The 19,401-nt window shown below is 38.4% G+C and overlaps 1 protein-coding gene across 2 annotated transcripts in view; it reads left to right on the forward strand.

Moving 5' to 3' along the window:
• Positions 1–19,401, forward strand: part of LOC121166283 (BRISC and BRCA1-A complex member 2) — a 418,479-nt gene that overhangs the window by 125,251 nt on the left and 273,827 nt on the right. For both annotated transcript variants that reach the window (XM_040995412.1, XM_040995413.1), the window contains one exon: positions 4,685–4,879. In XM_040995412.1, the coding sequence (XP_040851346.1) occupies positions 4,685–4,879 (195 nt within the window). The remainder of the gene's footprint in view (positions 1–4,684; positions 4,880–19,401) is intronic.

A 19,401-nucleotide genomic window follows, 5' to 3' on the forward strand; every position in this document is an offset into this window, starting at 1 on the left:
TTATGCATTATTCCTTTTAATTATTTTCAGTCTTTAAAATATTATTATCTGGCATTTAGATATTTACAGCTTCATGATACTATAAATGACTTAGTGTACACTTTTGTCTATAAAGTTTTCCCTCCTTTCTTTCTAGTTTTTATTAGCTATGTTCTCAGAAATAGGAATTCTAGAAGCCTTAAGAAAGATTTTTGAGATTCTTTACGTGTCTATATGTTTAACTGTATCAATTTATAATGGGTACAGGTGCCTGTTACTGAATATTCACTAATACTTGTGATTTACTGAACTAAGGAACCACCGATTTAAGCTGGAAACTTTGTTTTTCATTGTGTTTGCCCCAAATGTGAGAGGCAAGCCAAATCAGTGAGTCCCGCTGGCACAAGAAACACTGTGGAACTGAAGTTCTGTCTTGGAGTGAGGTCAGGCTCATGAGTTAAATGTCAGACACCGATTCAAGGGAGCCCAGATGGACCACAGGGACAGGGTGTGGAGCTTCAAAGAGTGGAGCGGAAGCACATGGGCCAAAGGCAGTAACCTGTTGTAATTTCCAAGAAGGGTAGACACTGGTGTTGTGTGTAGCTCTCTGTGAGCAGGGATAGCCTGCTATGGGAGGGACTTTGGAATTTTGTTTGGGAGGAGACTTGCCAGCATTGTTTGTGTCCTGTTTTAAACTATTTGGAAAAAAAACATCCTCTTGCCATTTGCATATATTTTTATTGAAAAATTAGTTTTTTGAAAGAAAGAAAATTGTTTATCTTTGATTACTAATATAGTCATATATGTTCACATTGTTTGGTTTTATTTTATTGATGTGCTAGGTCAGAAGTTTGTGCAATTGGACAGAAGTTTGTGGTAAGAGAATTCATATAATTTTCATATTTTGACTATTTCATTATTGATTAAAAATTTTTATTGTAATCTTATTTGGGTTTTTTCCTAGATGATTTCCCCACGTCATTATTAGGTATTGCGGTTTCAGGTCTCAGTTGCTTCCTCAGTTTGAGAATTATTGATTGCCCCCAAAACTTGAACGTACTTCATTTTTTTCCTACTTTTTTCATTTATTGGTTTTCTGGTGTATGGTTAAGTTTTCTTTAATGTGACTGAAAAACTGATTTTGAGTAAGTTAAACCCAAATTGAGAGTTAAATTCTGAAAATATTATCTCCTACTTCCAAAAAATTATTTGATTGACAAAGATAGAAGATAATGAGTTCCCATCAGCTGATTCATTCCCCAAACAACTGGAAAAACTGATGCTGGACCATGGCCGAGAGAGCCAATAACTGAATGTGGACCTCCCCATCAATGGCAGGAGCCCAGTCAGTTTGTTGAGCTGAGATGCTCCTATCCCTTACCTTCTGACGTAAGAAAACTACCATGAGGATGGATCTGAGGATAAGTTGGGACTTGTTCAAATCTGTGAGGCCATTCATTTGTGAATATAGGGTACGTGGTGAATGTATTTCTGAGAGAATGATGTGGGAAGATGAAGGGGTTCATGAGCTGCAAGCGTCTGTCACGCCCAGCAGCCTGAGATAGGGGGAGCAAAGTAAGGAATTCTGGATTTCCGTTGTGCATGAGTTAATTATGACTTCAGAGAGGCAGGTGCCAATTCTGTGGTTGAAAACTGGTATTTTACTGAATTAAAGTGAGAAAATTGGCAAATTGACTTTCTACAATGTTTAGTTTTTAATCATACTTGATTATCAACAGTTAGCTAACTTCTTGATATAGTTAGTTCTTGAAAAGAACCAGCATAAAGTCTTGCCCAAACTATTTTTAGTGAGAATAAATGATATATAAAATGTAAAACAGTACATTCTTTTTCTTCTGACTGTTTTCTTTGTTTCTTTTTCTTCTGACAGTTTTCTTGTTGTTTCTTAATATATGATTTTAACTTCTTCATGTTTGGAATCCCAATTCTATTCTGTTAGTGTATTATTGGACCTATGACTACACTTTTTGACCATCGTAATTTTAGATTTTTCTCTCCATACATTAACCAAGTTAAGTAGAATAAGAATTCTGAGTAGAAAGGTACACTTATTATTTTTTTCTTTTTTGAAAAGGAGCTTACCAATTTATGTCTTCCCATCTTCCTTCTGTGAAGGAGCTTTGGATGTTTTCCTGTATATCCTGCTCCAGAGAGTGGAAGCTCAGATATCCTGTATTATTCAGATAGATTTTTAAAATAAGTCCTTATTTAGGAAGTAACCTGTTTTAAACCTTATATATTTTGGGTTCTTCCCCTTTCTAAGTAAATTGACTCAAAGTACCCACTACCTGATGACTGGAAATGGTCATGTTGTAGTACTAGAAGATCTTTGTTTGGGGTAGTGTATCTTAACCTCCCTTGACGAGGACGTTTCCCAGTTAAGTGTGCCTTGACCAGCCACGAAAGTCAAATACATTGGCATGTATTGAGAGATCGTGTTCTAATAGAAAGAGGCTGGTTGGCACACTTTACTAAGCGTTTAACAATTAGGCTGAATCACTTGAAATCAACTCAAATTGGTAAAAGATGTTTGCCAGCTTACATATTTTCATAATTTATTTTTTAATGTGTGGATATAAGCTTGTAGCTTGCCAAGCAGCTGAAGAGAAATGGTAAAAATAAAAAATTGATGCAACTAAAAGCTTTTTCTTTTTGTCCCAGCACTGACACAGGACTGGAAAGGAATACTTGACCAAGAAATGGTGTGTTGTCTGTCTTCCTATTTATAAGTGTTTAATGATGATATGTAAAGGAAATGCATTACAAAGTATGTAATGATTTCTTAAGGTTCTGTCTATATCCTGTTGATACTTTGAATGTTTTCTTGAGGAGCTCAAAAGGAATTTCAGGCTGTTGTGGTAAGATTTTTTCAGGGAGGACTTTGTATGCTTCCTAGCAGATTGTTTTTCTATCAAGGAACTTGTTTCATTCATTGTTTGATGATGCTGAAGTCTTCCCTTTCTGTGAACCTCCCTGAAGAAGAATTATTCCTGTCAAACAGGAGGACTTAATGCTTTCACCATTGTCATTTAGTCCTTGTGAGCTGTGTGGGCAGGAGGATGGCTCAGCTGGCATTGATATGTACCATGCACCATAATGGTATCAATGATTTGATGTCAGGAACAGATAGTGTTGCTTCACCAGCCTTGACAGTCGAAGATTTTCCTTTGCTGCAACCTCTTAGAAGAACACTGCATCCAGAGGTTTTGGTCTTTGTCTTTCTCTGTCTCTCTTTTTTCTTTTTTCTTCCCTTCCTTCTCCCTCTATTTTGCCCTCCCTTCCTTCCTTCCTTCCTTCCTTCCTTCCTTCCTTCCTTCCTTCCTTCCTTCCTTCCTTCCTTCCTTCCTTCCTTCCTTTTTTTACAAAAAAAGTATTCATTTTTACTGGAAAGGCAGATATACAGAGAGAAGAAGATACAGAGAGTAGGAGATACAGAGAGTAAGATCTTCCCTCTGCTTGTTCACTCCCAGGTGGCCACAACAGCCAGAGCTGAGCTGATTCAAAGCTAGCAGCCAGGAGCTTCTTCTGGTCTCCCACACGGGCACAGGGTCCCTAGGCTTTGGGCCATTACCTACTGCTTTCCCAGGCCACAACTGGAAGGAAAGTGGAGAGCCTGGATTAGAACTGGTGCCTGTATGGGATCCCGGTACATGCAAGGTGAGGATTTAGCACTGGAGTACCGCACTGGGCCCGGTCTCGTTGTTTTTTAACACATGAAGGTGTTGCTACAGAGACTGAACACTTTGGTGATCATACTGGTGACTTTAACACTGTATTCCATTGCAGATCATGTGCTGTAATGTTGTTCTTTCATTTCTGTACAGTTTGAAACACCAACAGATTTTAGTGATTCCACCTTGTAGATTGTTTCCTTTGTAAATGTCTCAGCCAGTTCTTCCAGTTCCTTATTGCTAACATTTATCAATAGTTAGTTGACTTTGGGATAACCAAAACCTCAGAAAATAAAACTGCAGATGGAGGGGCCCACTATATTCTTCTTCACTGTACTTTTTACCTGATATATTTATTTGTTTACTGTTTATTGCCATCCATTCAAATCTGAGTGCTAGAGAGCACAGCCTTGTGTTGTTTTCCTCACTGTTTAGTACAGTGGCAGGTGTGTAACAGGCATGGAGAAGTATTTGTTGAATGAATGGATGGGCGCTTACCTTCTTCGTCTCTACTCCTTTTTCAGGCCTCGTTATCATCACTGTGCTGTAGTTCTGTGAGACTCCAGTGTTGTGGAGCATTTATTTTTATCTGGTAATTCAGATGCAGATGGTCTGGGGAACTAAATTGAATTACTATCACACATAATGCTGAATTTAGGTACAGAATGAAAATAAATCAAAATTATTAAAGAATCAGAAACAAATTAAAGCTTCCTAGGCTAAAATTATGGCCTTCTAGAATATTTAGGTATCTTGTTTTGTTACTACACTGCTTTACAGTTATTTCTGCTTATTCATGATGGAATTCCTTCTTGAGTTTTTTGCAAGGATATTTCAGAGGCAGAAGATATCACACAGATCAAAAGCACCTTCTCGGTTCTTCTCTAAGTCCATGGCAGTTAGTTGGTTCATCTTAGATTTGTATCATTCTTCTTCATATAGATGTATGAGTACAATTGTAGATTTGGATGAATATTCCTTATGAATTCATCTTTTATTTATGATTTTTGCAGAATCTTGCCTCCTGGAATCCTTCAAATCCTGAATGTCTCCTACTGGTGGTGAAGGAACTTGTGCAACAGTATCATCAGTTTCAATGCAGCCGCCTCCGCGAGAGCTCCCGCCTCATGTTTGAATACCAGACGTTACTGGAAGAGCCACAGTATGGAGAGAACATGGAAATTTATGCTGGGAAAAAAAACAACTGGGTAAGGTTTTTAGAGAGTAGGAATAAAAGTCACTTTATCTGTAATGAAATAAGGTATTTAGTTCAACTGTCCATAGGTAGTCAGCCATAGTCATTCTTTCAAATGAGCAAAGTGGAGACAGTGTTGTAACACAGTTGGTGAAGCTATTGCTTGCAATGTTGACATTCCCTGTAGATATTGGTTTGTGAGCTGGCTCCTTGCCAATGACCTGGAGAAAACAGTGAAAGATAGCCAAAGTGTTTGGGCTCTTACGACTCACGTGGGAGATTTGGATGAAGCTTTTGGCTCCTGCATTTAGACTCATCTGCTGCTGGCTGCTGTGACCATCTAGGGAGTGTGCCACCAGATGGAAGAGATCTCTTTATCTGTCTGTGCTCCTCTCCTTGCAGTTCTTTTTTTTTCATTTTAAAGACTTATTTATGTATTTATTTGAAAGTCAGATACACACACACATGCAATGAAAAAGAGAGAAAAAGAGAGACACCAAGACCGAGACCTATGCACTGTCCACTGGTTCACTTGCCAACATTGTCCAAACATTGGGCCTTTATTTGCTGTCTTCCCAGATATATTAGCAGGAAGCTGAATGGAAAGAGGAACAGTTGGTACTCCAACTGGCACTCCATCAGACCGGTGCTCCAACATGGGCTGTTGTTACACAAGGCACAGCTTAACCTGATATGCTACAATGCCAGCACACTGGCATCCCCTTAAGCATACCACGTAATAACAAATAAATATTACTGTGAAATAATCATTGCAGAACTCAGTGAGTTCTTGTCTTGGCTGTTGTCTGCTTCAGGGTCTATCCCAGGCTGTACTGATGATGCTGTCCAGGGCTGCAGTCACCTCCAGGCTTGACTGGAAATGGATTCAATCTGAATTCGTTCATCTGGTTGTTGACAACACCCAGTTCTTTGTTGGCTATTGAACTGAGGGCCAGTTTTTAGATCTGGCTGTTGTTGTTGGGAGGGCACTAGTTCCTTACCACTCTACAGGGCTGAGTACAGAATAGTTCATAGATTGGTAACTGGCTCCAGAGTGAGCATGACAAAAGTCACCACCTTTTATAGTATTAGAAATGTGATGGCATGGCATCACTTATGCTGTATTCTGTTTGTTAGGTCTAGCACAGGCATAGGGAGTAATTAAAGAGTATGAATGCAAGTGATCCCTGGAAGCCACTTAGCAGGAGCCCATCACATTTACTTACTCAGTTTATTGGTCATCTGTCTGTCTCAGTCAGCATGTAAAGGCTGAGATAGTTATTTTGCTTACTGACACATCCCACGCACCTGGAACAGGGCCTGCCACATACTTCATACTTCTTCGATTTTCTTAGGAGCATTTGGATGAATGAATAAATTCCTGGTAAGCACAGAATAAGTTCACTTTTCTGCATGTTAGGGCCAGTGCCTGTGAATCAGCATGATTTAAAATTTATTCTTGCTGCAAATCAGCCTGTTTAAGATATTTTTCTTTTGTGAATTTATCTTGTAGTAAAAGACACATAACATTAAATTTACTATCTTTACTGTTTTGAAGGGCACACTTCAGTAGGGTTGGCTGTGTTGATGTGAGTTGTATAAAAGATGCCTGGACCTTTCTCATATGGGAAAGCCCACACCCATTATAGCTTTTGTTCCGATGCTTTTGGCTCCTGTAGATACTTAATGTTAGTGGAATCATATAGTATTTGTTCTTTTGTGATTGGCTTATTTTACTTACTGTTATGCCCTTAAAAAAATATTTATTTGAAAGGCAGAATGACATAGATTGGGAGTTAGAGATTGATTTTCCGTTACTAATTCAGTCTCCAAATAGCTGCAACAGCCAGGTCTGGGCCAAGGCAAAACTAGGATCCACGAAATCCATCCTGATCTTCAACATGGATAGCAGGGTCCCAAGTACCTGGACTATCTTATGCTATCTTCCCAGTTGCATCAATAGGAAGCTGAATAGGAAATGAAACAGTCAGCACTCCTACCCACACTCTGATACAGCCAGTTGGCATTGCAGTCAGTGCCTTGACCTTCTGTGCCATCACGTCAGCCCCGCCAGCATGCCTCTGAGGTTCATCCATGTTGTAGTAGATGTGATTTTCTTCCTTTTTAAGACTTCATAATATTATGTCACACACATACAAACAAACACACACACTCTGCATTTTATTTATCCATTAATTCAGTAATATCAGTTCTGTCTTTTTGTACATAATGCTGTAGTGAGCGTAGTATGTAAATATGTGTTTGTGATCCTGTTTGCGTTATATATAATACACATACATACACATATCTCCCTGGATATCTGAAAGTGAGATTGCTAGATCATTTGGTAATACTATTTTTAAATTTTAATGGACTTTCCATGCTGTTTTCCATAATAGCTATACTGTTTTTACATCCCCATGAGTTCAAAGATCACAGTTCAAAGTTTTAAATCGTTGATTACTGGGACTGGTGTTGTAGTATAGCAAGTTAAGCTTCTGCCTGCAACACTGACTTTCCATATGGGCATTGGTTTGATTCCCAGCTGCTCCATTTTCGATCCATTTCCATCTCCCTGCTACTGTTCTTGGGCCTAGCTCCAGCATTTGTGGTGGTTTGGGAAGATTTTGTCTGCTTCAGGGTCTCTCCCAGGCTACGCTCATCCGACTGGCTCTGTGGGAAGTAAGCCAGGGGATGGACTGCTTGTCTCTTTTTGTGTCTCGTCCTCTCTGGCTGTACCTTTGCTTTTCAAATAAATGAACCTTTAAAAGAAAAAAAAAAAAAGAATGGTTTTCCAACTTATTTTTCTTTGGTTTTCATTTTAATAGCATCACTGTCTTTTTAATCCAATCTAATTTTTTTAAATTTATTTTTTTAAAAATAATTGTTACATGAGTGATCAGGGTGGGAATGGTCAAAGTTTAGGGAAAATTGGGTGAATTCATTTCTTCCAAATTTGCCATTTCTTGTTGTTCCTGGAGGGAGGGGAGAAACAAAGGGGAAAACCACTCATGACTTTCCACACATACCAGTACCCAGGGATGAGGAACCGCCACCTCATATCAACCCAGCAAATAATTTTGGTGAATGGAGCCAATGGACATTGGGAGGGTAACATCATCCTTGGATTGGTGAAATCAGCATTTCAGAACTATCCAAGCCACTTGGACAGAACCCTTGGGATATGTACACATTGAGACTCTGGGTTAATACAATCTAATTTTATGACAACTTTCATGATCTAAGATTTTTGAGAATTTTATTTGTAAGTTTATCTAATATTTGACTTTAATGTTGAAGTTGAAATTAAAGCAGATAGATTATTTATATTTGTAATATTTTGCAAACTTTAATGTTTTGCATCTCTTCTTTATTTACAAAGTGTATTGCTAATATACCTGCCTAGTTTATTTTTATTTGTTACTAAGTAGTTTGTGATTAAGGCAGTGGTATGGATTCAGAGGAAATACAGAAACTGAGAACCTTGTAACAAAGCATGGTAGATGGATTTGAAGCTTAGAGCAGAGCAGGCCTCGGGAGGGCTTTGGAAATCCTCAGGAGGGAAGGGAATATCTGGAGATGAACAGATTAGAGCTTGATGGGGCTGGGTACAAGTTTTTGAGTTGCACTATTGATACCAGCGCCATTTACTGACAGCTGGTTTCAGTCTGGTCCCACTCTGCTCACTTGCCTGGGATAACAGAGGCTATCTCACATGTTTCGGCCCCTGTTACTCAGTACAGCTGAACTGGATGGAGTTCTGGGATCCTAGCTTTGGCTTGGACCATCTTTCCTGGTGACAGCCATTTGGGAAGTCAGTCAATAGGTGCAGGATTCTCTCTGTCTCTTACTCTGCCTTTTAAACGAATACTAGAATCTTAAAAAAAAAAAAATTAGAGATTAGCATCAGGGTTCCAGAATACATTAGAGGGCTGCCTGAGAAGGGAATCTGTTCAGACCAAGAATCTGGACGACGAACTAAAGGCTCTGGCAGAAAGAAAGGAACTTGATTTGCGGTCAGGTTGGTTGGTTGGTTTGTTTTAAATAAGGGACTGTATTCTGTAGTAAGTAGAAATGTGTGGGGACTTACAATGCATTACAAACATTGGAAAAGAAGGCAGTATTCAGGTGGAACAACAGTTGAGTAACCAGGAAGTGATCATGATGAATTTATCTTACTCTTTGAAGGAAGGTGAATATCACAGGCTTAGATATACACCAATAGAGCATTTGTTTTCTTTCCCTTACTGTTCCACTGGCCGTGCGTTCCTTTCTTAATCATTCGACTCAGTGAGGAGCTACACCTAAATAATTGCCTGTAGCCTGTCAGCTTTCAGAGCTCTGGTGCAATATCTCAGCGCATTTCCTTTGACCTTGTCCCGTTTATTATTTTGTTTGGGACTCGAGTGAAGTCGTATAAGGACTGTGCTTCAGTTTTGCTGGGTGCACGACAGTTATTGGGGCCAGCACTCTGGCACTGTGGTGTAGCGGGGAAGGCCAAGCCAACTGTGTTGACATACATATGAGCACAAATTCAAGGCTTCACTGCTCTCATTTCCGATCCTGCTATCTGCTAATGTGCCCGGGAAAGGCAGTGAAGGAATCCAAGTGCTCGAGTTCTTATTTCTACTTGTGATGTCTGGAAGAAGTTCTGGCATCCTGGCCCAGCTCCAGTCATTGTAGTTATCTGAGGAATGAACCAGTGAATGGAAGATCTCTCTCTCTGTGTAACTCAGCTTTTAAAATAAATAAATAAGTCTTTTTTTTTTTTGAAGAAAAGACAACTATTAAGAAATGTTACAAAATCAATACTTAAAAAATTTTTTTATATACTAGATTGCTGCACCAAGCTAGTAAATTGCAATTCAGTGGGGGCTAAGACAGGGTAGGACTAGTGTTCATTTATGAAAAGTCTGCTACACTAGATATTTCAGGTATAGTTTTTTATCCTCAGAGTATTAAAATTTAGTAGAGAAATCTCAATCCATTTTCATAAAAATTAAGTCGCAGTGTGGACTAGATTATTTCTCAGCTGGAGTTATACAGACTGTACATGCATTCAGCAGAGGAGCTAAACACTGAGAAGTGGAGTAATCAAAGACAGCCTTTGTTCATGAACTTGGAAGTGATCTTGCCTTGAAGGAAACTAGGCATAGTACTAACATAGAGGGAGTTGGTAGGTTGTATGGTTGGGGAGATTTAGGGGCAAAGAAACTGGGAAACAGGAATTTTAAGTACATCTATGAATAGGTTCTTACCAGTTAATCCCAGCTATTATGTCTTATTGACAGTTGAAACACCAAAGACTTATGCTGTGAAATAGATTATTAGCTTAAACATGAAGATTCATAACACTGTGCAAATGAAACATTAAAAAATTAATACGTTCTTTTGGCATTGAAAATAAAAATTTCATGTGTGTTTGGTGTGTAAAATGAATAAAAGGTTGTATGTGATTATGAAACATCTTTGCATGATACATATCTGTATACATTAGAGAGGATAATCCACACTGAAACCATCAGTGATTTTTTTTTAAGTTTTTCTACCGTAAAAGTATGAGGCTTTTTAAAAACCAGAGGAGAATTGAGGAGAATTTCAAATCCATGAATAAGAAAGGACTCAATTGCTAGCAGCCATCTGATGAGCGTGCTGATTGGAAGCACACCCACCTTCTGGGAAGGCACTGTTCTCTTTCCCCAAAACTTCACTGGGAGGTTTTAGCAATTGCAAATTTGAAAGTAAATATTAGACAAGCCAAAGGTCCTACTTCATGTTGTTTACTTCGGTGTCTTTGCCTTTTTATGATGTCTTTTCTCTTTATATATTTACCTAACTCCTTTAATGTGTTTTGAGCATTGTTTTCCTTGTCTATGTTGGCTTTCTAATTTGTAATAGGTACTAATTAAAAAAAAAACATGAAATACAGGTGATACACCGGAATGCAAGTTGATATGTTCAGAATGAAGTTAATTGTGTGCCTGCCATAACCATAGTTGTTTTTTTTAAGCCTTATTTATTTTTATTGACAAGTCAGATATATGGAGAGGAAGAGAGATAGAGAGGAAGATCTATCTGCTGGTTTGCTCCCTAAGTGAACACAATGGCCAGTGCTGAGCTGATCCAGGAGCTTCTTCCAGGTCTGCTGTATGGGTACAGGGTCCCAAGGCTTTACACCATTCTTAACTGCTTTCCCAGGCCACAAGCAGGGAGCTGGAAGGGGAGCGGACTGCCGGGACATGACCTGGTGGCCATATGGGATCCACACGTGTACCATGTGAGGACTTCAGCTGCTGGGTCACCGTGCCGGACCCAGAGTTGTTGTTTTTAAGATACCTAATTTTTACATGGTGAAACCTTTGAGACATATCACAGGAAATGGTAAAATAGTACAGAGATTCTGTATATCCTTCATCCATTTCCCTCAGTGTATGGTTGGGGAGATTTGGTTCTATGCCATTTTATTACATTTCCTCTAACCACTTTTGCCACACACATCTTTCTTGTGGTATTCCTTTGAGCAGAGTGATTTTTAAGGTCAGAATTTTAAAAATTGTTATGATTTGGCTGTAATTCAAGTATCTTCCAAGCTTCCAAGGTTCACAAGTGTATGATTTAATCCTCTGGAGATGGAATTAGCAGTGTGCAAAGTGAACCCATCAGTGGTATTTGGAGGTAGGGCTTTTGATTAGTGGGTAGGATCGAATGAAATCGTGAGGGTGAAACCTCTGTAACTGAATTCCGGTGGCTTTATCATAGGAGGAAGACATACCTGTGTACCCTCCTCTCCTCTTGCCACTAATGCCCTGACCCGCCTTGGGCCTCTCATGATGCTCATTGCCAGATGCAATTGCTGGACCTTACACCGCTCTGTTTATTTCTTTTCTTATAAAGTAGCCTGCTTCAGATTATTTCATAATAGTAATAAAAAACTAGTACAAAAGTGAAGAATTGCCATATGTTAATAGCAACCACTATTAAGATCTTGTACTCTTTTGATATATCAAAAGCAAAAATATATTATAGATTTTATCAGTAGACAAAGCCTAAGATCTCATTTTTATATAGTTTATATATACAGCTTCCTTGTTAGCATTTCCACAGGGCTTTGTTGTATCTGAAGAGCCAGAGTTTGCAAACTGTAACGAAGCACAACATGCAGATTTGTTTATTTTTATGTTACTCTTGTGTTGTTTGATCACATTCTGGTATGAGATATTCTAAAACCATATATGTACTGAACATCAGTACTTATATACTGAACATCACTAGTGGTTTGCAAGATAACATAGAACTTTTTAAGTGTGATAATTTTTTCTGTCATGGATACTTCTTTCCTGGTGACTTATGCTTATAAGATTTAAGATGTTGTACTCTTTTAGCATTTTAACAATATTGTGCAGCGATCATAGGACTCATTTCATGACAGCTGTGCCCTGGGGCTGATGGCTTGTGCTTGTGGTATCTTTTCTTGCTAGACCCATGTTTGAAGGAGTGGTGGCCAGGCCTTGAGTAGGGAGGAGGCTAGGCCCGTGTGTGAAGGAGCGGTGGCCAGGCCTCTAGTAGGCAGCTCCTCCGGGGAGGAGGGCACTCTCAAGTGTGCTTAGAGCAGGTGAGCTGCGAAGAGATCCTTTTGGATTTTACTCCTGCCACTAGTTCTTTTTTGGGTGACTACAGGTTTGCCTTACCTCACTTTCATGGATATATAGGTACATTGTTGCTCCAACTTTGACGCAAGCAAATGTTCTGATTATTAGCTTTTGTTGTTGTTGTATTTCATTGAAGTGTCCCTTGTCCAAAATGCTTGAAAGAGCAGTGTTACGGATTTTGTTTTTGATGAGTGGGGTTTGGAATATTTATATATATATATATTTATATTTATATTTATATTTATTTATATTATTTATATATATATATATATATATATATATAAAATAAGATATCTTGGGTGTGGTACCCTGGTATAAAAACAAAATTTATGTATGTTTTATGTGTGTCTTTACACATAGTCTTATGCAATATCTTGAATACACATATAGTTTTGGGTGTGACCTCTCACATGAAATCAGATGTGAAGTCTTGTGCTTGTGGTGGTAGCACCAAAGAAGTTTCTGATTCGGGAAGTTCTGGATTTTGAATTTTCAGTTTCGGGTTGTCTACCTTGTAGTGGGTGCTCAAATAAATGCCAATTCAATGGTTGTTTCAATATTGTCTCTCAAATGCAGTTAATTGTGAATTCAGTGTATGTGGACCATTGGATGTTATCTCCAAGATGTAGATAAAGTATGGAATACAATGTGAAAGTTATCTTTTTAAAGAGAGAAAAATGTTAAAAAAAAAAAAAAAGAAAGAAAGAAAAGAAAAGAAAACTAAAGAAGCTAGAGTGGTTCAGAGCAGTTATAGCAGGAGGACAAGAACAGGGCGTCCACAATTTTTCTCATTAACCTGGTAATGTTTGTCAGTCTGCCTGTGGGGAATGTTTTTGGTCCGTGGTATTTGGTAGTGTAAGGAAGTCTGTCAGTATTTGTGGCAGGGTGTGTCTAATGTCGACACTGTTGCTAGAAAAAATATCTAAAACTGCTTTATGACAAGAGCTACTATTCACATGTGTGACCATTGGGCACTTAGAATTTGGTTAGTCCAAACTGAGATGTACGTGCTGTTAGATGCACACTGGAATTTGAAGAATAAACATGAAAAAAAAATCTCAGTAATTTTTGTGTTGATTTTAGGTAGAAGTGTTAATATTTGAGATATGTTGGTAAATATTATTAATGATGGTTTCACTCGTTGCTTTGGCCTTCCTAAACATAGCTATTAGAAGAGGTTAAGTAATCTTAAATTATGTATTTAAGTTCCCCTTTATGCTTAGTATTATTTTTCTCTGGACAGCACTGACCTAGAATGATCAGAGAAGATGACAAAGGTGCTAAGGGAAGATCAAAACCTATGGAGAATATGGAAGTGGAAGGCCTTCCCTCTGCTGCCTGGCAGGAGTTAGTGGTCACTCTGGTGATGCAGCTGGCCTCGTGCAGCAGGACATGTGAAGGCTTTCTCTCCATGTCCCCTTTGTGTGTAGTTTGGACAGAGGCCCTGGCGGAGTCTGACCGGGAGTAAACAGGTGGCTGCTCTTCTGAAAAGTATGCAGTGCAGCGGTCAAACATGCTGCAGCCTGGTCCTGGGACCGGACCACATGTGTTTGTATTTAACCGCAAGGAACTATTAGTAGTTAACTTCATTTAAAATAAGCGAACCTGTGGAGAAGCTCAAATTTTAATTTTTGTATTAGAATTCATTATGCTCAATTTTGACCTTTGGATCTTATAATTTTGTATCTCAGAGTTTCACCTGCTTCATAAAACTAGTGAATGTTCGTATACTAATTTGATACCTCAGGACATTAAAAGTAAAGATGGTAAGTTTTTCAATCTTTCTGAAATTTCAAAGGAACTTTGTCCTGGTTAAGTGACAGAGGTAACAGTGGACAATTATAGTTTCTTTCAGCATCAGGATGCATGAGGTGGAAAAGACCTTGTCTTATGGAAGTGGTCTGAAACATAAAGGAAGTCCTTCCCATTTCCTTTCTTTTACACGGAGAGAAGAGCATATGAGGAAGGACTGGAACTTTGCCACTCACTTGTGTTTGTCAGGCCACCTGTTTGTCCTCAGATCTTTTGTCCCATTGCCCTGCAGTCATCTAGATGTATGGTATACTTCTTACACAAGGTTCCTGACCTGAAGAAGTGTCTGTGTCAGTTTGAAGGCCCTTCTATGTGGATGAACAAAATGATTCCACCTATTTTCCTCTGCTCAAAAAATTTTCCTCGTTTCTGGGGTAGTTTCAATGAATCTGCAGTACCACTGATGTATTTATTCTTACTGACAATGCAAATAGCAGTGTTTAGATCCGGGAGGCGCTGAAGCCAAGCAGAATTCTTCCCTGGAAGTTGGAATTAGTGTTGTTCCCTGTGAGGAATGGATCTATAATATGTGAACACTTTTTTCCTGTCACTCAGTCAGAGAATCAGCAGCTGGCAAATAGAAAACAATTGAAACAAAACACAAAAAGAGCCAAGGAATAAAGGGAGAAGATTCTGAACTTAGAACTTAGGCTGGGTTGTATTTTTATCCTTAGTTTCCATAAGATACTTCATATCCTTTCATAGATTATCTTTTATTCAGTTTGGGTTGGAATTCTGTCACCTGAAATCAAGGTCTTATAGATTCCTTCTGAGGCACCTGGTGAATGTCTTTCTGTACTGCAATGTTTTATAGAAGCATCTGTCTAGTCCAGTAGGTTTGAAGCTCCCTGAGGACACTGACTGTATCTTAAGATCCCTATTCCCTGCTCTAGGACTTGGTACAGTATAAGGTGTCTTCAGAAAAGTTTATGGAGAGTTCATTATGTGGAAAAAAAAAACTATGCCAGGATTTAAAAACTTAACTTTGTATCAAAATAAGCAGATTATTTAAATATGAATATTAATTTTGTATTTAATTTTAGATTTATACTTAAATAAGCATATTAATTTTTTGTTTGAAAGGCAGAGAGATCTTTTCTCTACTGGTTTACTTGCCAAATTTCCAAATTAGCTGAGACCAGGCCAAAGTGAAGTTAGGGGCTAGAACTCTTATCTGGATCTCCCACAGTGGGTGGCAGACACCCAGTATCTCAGGAATCATTCCTTTTTCTTAGGGTGCACATTGTCAGGAAGCTGAAATAGGAGCAGAGCCAAGACTCAAACCCAGGTACTCTTGATGTGGGATGTAGATATCCCAGGCTATGTCTACACCACTGTTCAAACACCCACCCCAAGTTTTCTTTTCACCCAATTTTCCGTGAACTTTTTGAAGTACCCTCATGTGTTCACTAAATGTTTGTTAAATGAATAAATGAGTGAATGCATAAATTGTGAGCATCTCATTCATTATACATGCTTACAACGTTTAAAATGTTAGATTTTTTGATGGCTAATCTATTGATCAAAAATCAAAATCTGAACAGGTATATAGTAAAAATTCTTCCTCCCATTGTCCCATATCCACCATTTTCCTGTCTCTCTCCCACTTGAAGTAGGCATAAATAGAGCTTTTTTTCTCCCTAGTATAGCTCTTCAGTTTCTTTATGGATGTTTAAACAAATATAAATATTCTATTTTTATGCATTGTTAATATAAATTATACACTGCTTTGTACCTTACTTTTTGTTTATTACTCATAAGATATTTTTTCCTGCATAAACACACAGTGAACATCTTATTCCTTTTTTTCAATTATATATTACATTGTATAATAGTCATAATTTATTAAGTCTGACCTCTATTGTTAGACATTAAGTTTATTTCTAATTTTTTCTGATCATAAAATAATTCTGTAATAAGCAATATTGTAAACATGTCATTTGTTAGTTCAGTTATGGCTAAGAGAAATAACTAGGAGTTGCTAGCCTAGAGATTTTATATGCTTGTCATTTGTTATCACCAAAATGCCATTTATAAAGTTTATATCAGTTTATTAATATAGCAGCAATATTGGAAAATGGTTCTTTCGCCATGTTGTCAGCAGTGTATTCATATGTTTGTGAATTTGTCTCAAATTGCGTTCTTACAATGGTTAAGGAGCTCCTGTTGACCTAATCTTTCCGCTGGTAACTAAAAGCTCTGAGTAAAAACATAAAGCCAACTGTCCCAAAGTCCCAGAGGATTATCAAAGCAGGCAGACACTGGATAGGGGTGGATACTTGGGAGAAAGCAGAGGCTGGAAATTATGGGATAGTACTAGAACACGTTATACAGGATAAGGAGGAGTCCCAGAATAAAGTGGCCGAAAAAGAAACAATGGAAGATGAGGCAATAATGCCCATATTTTTAAAATATGGTGAAATATATATATATGGTGAAAAAATATATATATATATATTTATACTTTAAGAGCTCAGTAATCCCCAAATGAGTGAATAGGAAAAAGGACATAATATTATAGTCATAAGTGAAAACCAGACAAGGAAAGTGTTAAGTGGCCAGGAAAATGATACTGTAAATACGGTAGGTCTGTTTACTCAAGTCACCACTGCCTTGGCATCCAGGCGAAGGAGGTGAAAAGACAGTGCAGTGGTACATTTAACATGCTGATAGATTTCTGCCTGACTACTATTAATTGATGAAAAGTGACTTTTGAGTTTCATGTAAATGTGCATTTATTTCATTGTAAGTGAAGTTAAGCATCTTTTCACATATGTCAGAGTCCTTTTGGGTTTCTTTTTTGTATCTTCTTTGCCTGTTTCTTTCTCTCTCTCTATTCTCTTTTCACCTTTTCTATTAAGCACTTGAGTTTTTTGTGATGGGTTTGCAAGACATTTTCCTCTGTTGATCAGTTGTTTTTTTGACTTTGAGGCAGCTATTTTCCTTGCCATTCAAATAATATTTATGTTCCAGTAGTCAGGTTTATTAGTCTTTTCTTTTGTGGCTTCTGAATTTGAAATAATATTAAAAAGGTTTTCTCTGCTGCATGCTTATAAGGCCATTTTTCAATGTGTTTTTTGTGATTTCTGTTTCATATTGAAATCTTTAAACCATTTTACTTTCGTTTGATTTCTGATATGAAATATGGATTGAAGCTTTATGTTTTCTTCTAGATGACTACCTAGTGTGTCAATATAATCAATCATACACAAAATGTATTTGGACTTGATTTCCTGGGCTGAACTTATTTTGTTAGTCTGTTGATTTAACACCTGTCCTACCATGCCATAATCATTGTATATTTTTAAAAAGATATAGTTATTTTTGTTTGAGAGGAAGAGTTAAGGAGAAGGAAGGAGAGACTGAGACAGAGAGATTTTCCAGCTGCTAGTTCACTCTCCAGATGGCTGCACTGGCCAGAGCACAGGTTTCCCATGTAGGCACAGAGGTCCAAGCACTTGGTCCATCTTCTGTTATTTTTCCAGGCACATTATCAGTGAGCTGGATCAGAAGTGCAGCAGCCAGTACATAAACTAGTGCCCATTTGGGATGCTGGCGCCGCAGGCAGAGGCTCAGACTGCTTCCTTATAGCGCTAACCCAATGATTATGTTTTACTATCTGGTGCAGATATTCTCTCTCCTTTTTTTCAGTGTCAGATTTTTAAAAACTGATTGATTTATTTGAAAGCGAGGGAGAAACAGAGAGTGATTAGTCTTCTTTCTGTGAGTTCACTCTTCCCAGTGGCTGCAACAGATAGGTTGGAGCTGGCCTGAACCCCAGGGTCCGGGAACTTCATCTGGGCAATTCACATCAGTGGCAGGACCCAAGCACTTGGGTCACCTCTGCTGCTTTCCCAAACCATTAATAGGGAACTGGATTGGAACAACTGAAACATGAACCTATGCCCATACATACAGGATGATGGTCTCAATGTGGCAGCTTTACTCACTAAGCTAGAGTGCTGACATGCCTGGCATTAATGATCTCTAAAGTTCTTTAAAAATTTGCTAGTGGTGGACATTTGGTGTAGTAGGTGAGAAGCATCCCATTTCAAGGTGTCTGGGTAGGGTCCCTGTGGGCTTCTGACTGCAGCTTTTTCCTAATGGAAACACTGGGAGACAGCAGATGATGGCTGAAATACTTGGGTTTATGCCACTGTTTCTGAGACCTGGATTGAGTTTTGGGTTTCTACCATCAGTCCCAACTGGTCGTATACATTTGGAAAATGAACAGTAAGTACAAGATCTGTTCTATATCTGTCCTCTGTATTGAAATAAATATACATTTACCTATGCATGTCATGTCTTACTGAAAATTGCTCTGTCTTAAGATAGTATTTATCAGGGTTCAGCATAGTAGCCAAGCGGCTGAAGTCCTTACCTTGTACATGCTGGGATCCCAGATGGGCTCTGGTTCTAATCCCGGTGGCCCCACTTCCTATCCAGCTCCCTGCCTGTGGCCTGGGAAAGCAGTTGAGAACAGCCCAAGCCTTGGGACCCTGCACCCCTGTGGAAGACCTGGAAGAAGCTCTGGGCTCCTGGCTTTGGATTGGCTCAGTTCTGGCCGTTGTGGTCACTTGGGGAGTGAATCACCAGATGGAAGATCTTCCCCTCTGTCTCTCCTCCTCTCCATATATTTGACTTTCCAACAAAAATAAATAAATATATTTTTAAAAAAAGGATAGTATTTATCACAGGTTGAAATTTATAGGAGTGATAATTTTGATTAATGTTTGACTTACTAGTAGACTGTAAGTCCCACAGGGCATCTGTCCTGTGTCTCTTACTTGTTATTTTTGCAGTGGCTAATATAGTACCTGACACATTTAAGGGTTTGGTAGTTGTGGATGGATGAATGAATTTTGAATCTTGGAGTTCTCCCTTGTTAGATTTTATTACTCTCAGTGACAATAGGCAAGATTCCTGACTATTCTAGGCCTCAATGTTCTCATTTCTAAAATAGGTATAAATGAGTTATAACAACTGGATAGTATCTTTGGGACAATTAACTAATGGAAAATATTTTGTAAAGCATAAAATTCTATTTAGATTGTTTTGGGCCTCCTATATGTGG

This window comes from Ochotona curzoniae, unplaced genomic scaffold (genome assembly GCF_017591425.1).
Source record: "Ochotona curzoniae isolate NIBS_2020 unplaced genomic scaffold, NIBS_Ocur_1.0 patch106, whole genome shotgun sequence".
Taxonomy (NCBI): Eukaryota; Metazoa; Chordata; class Mammalia; order Lagomorpha; family Ochotonidae; genus Ochotona; species Ochotona curzoniae.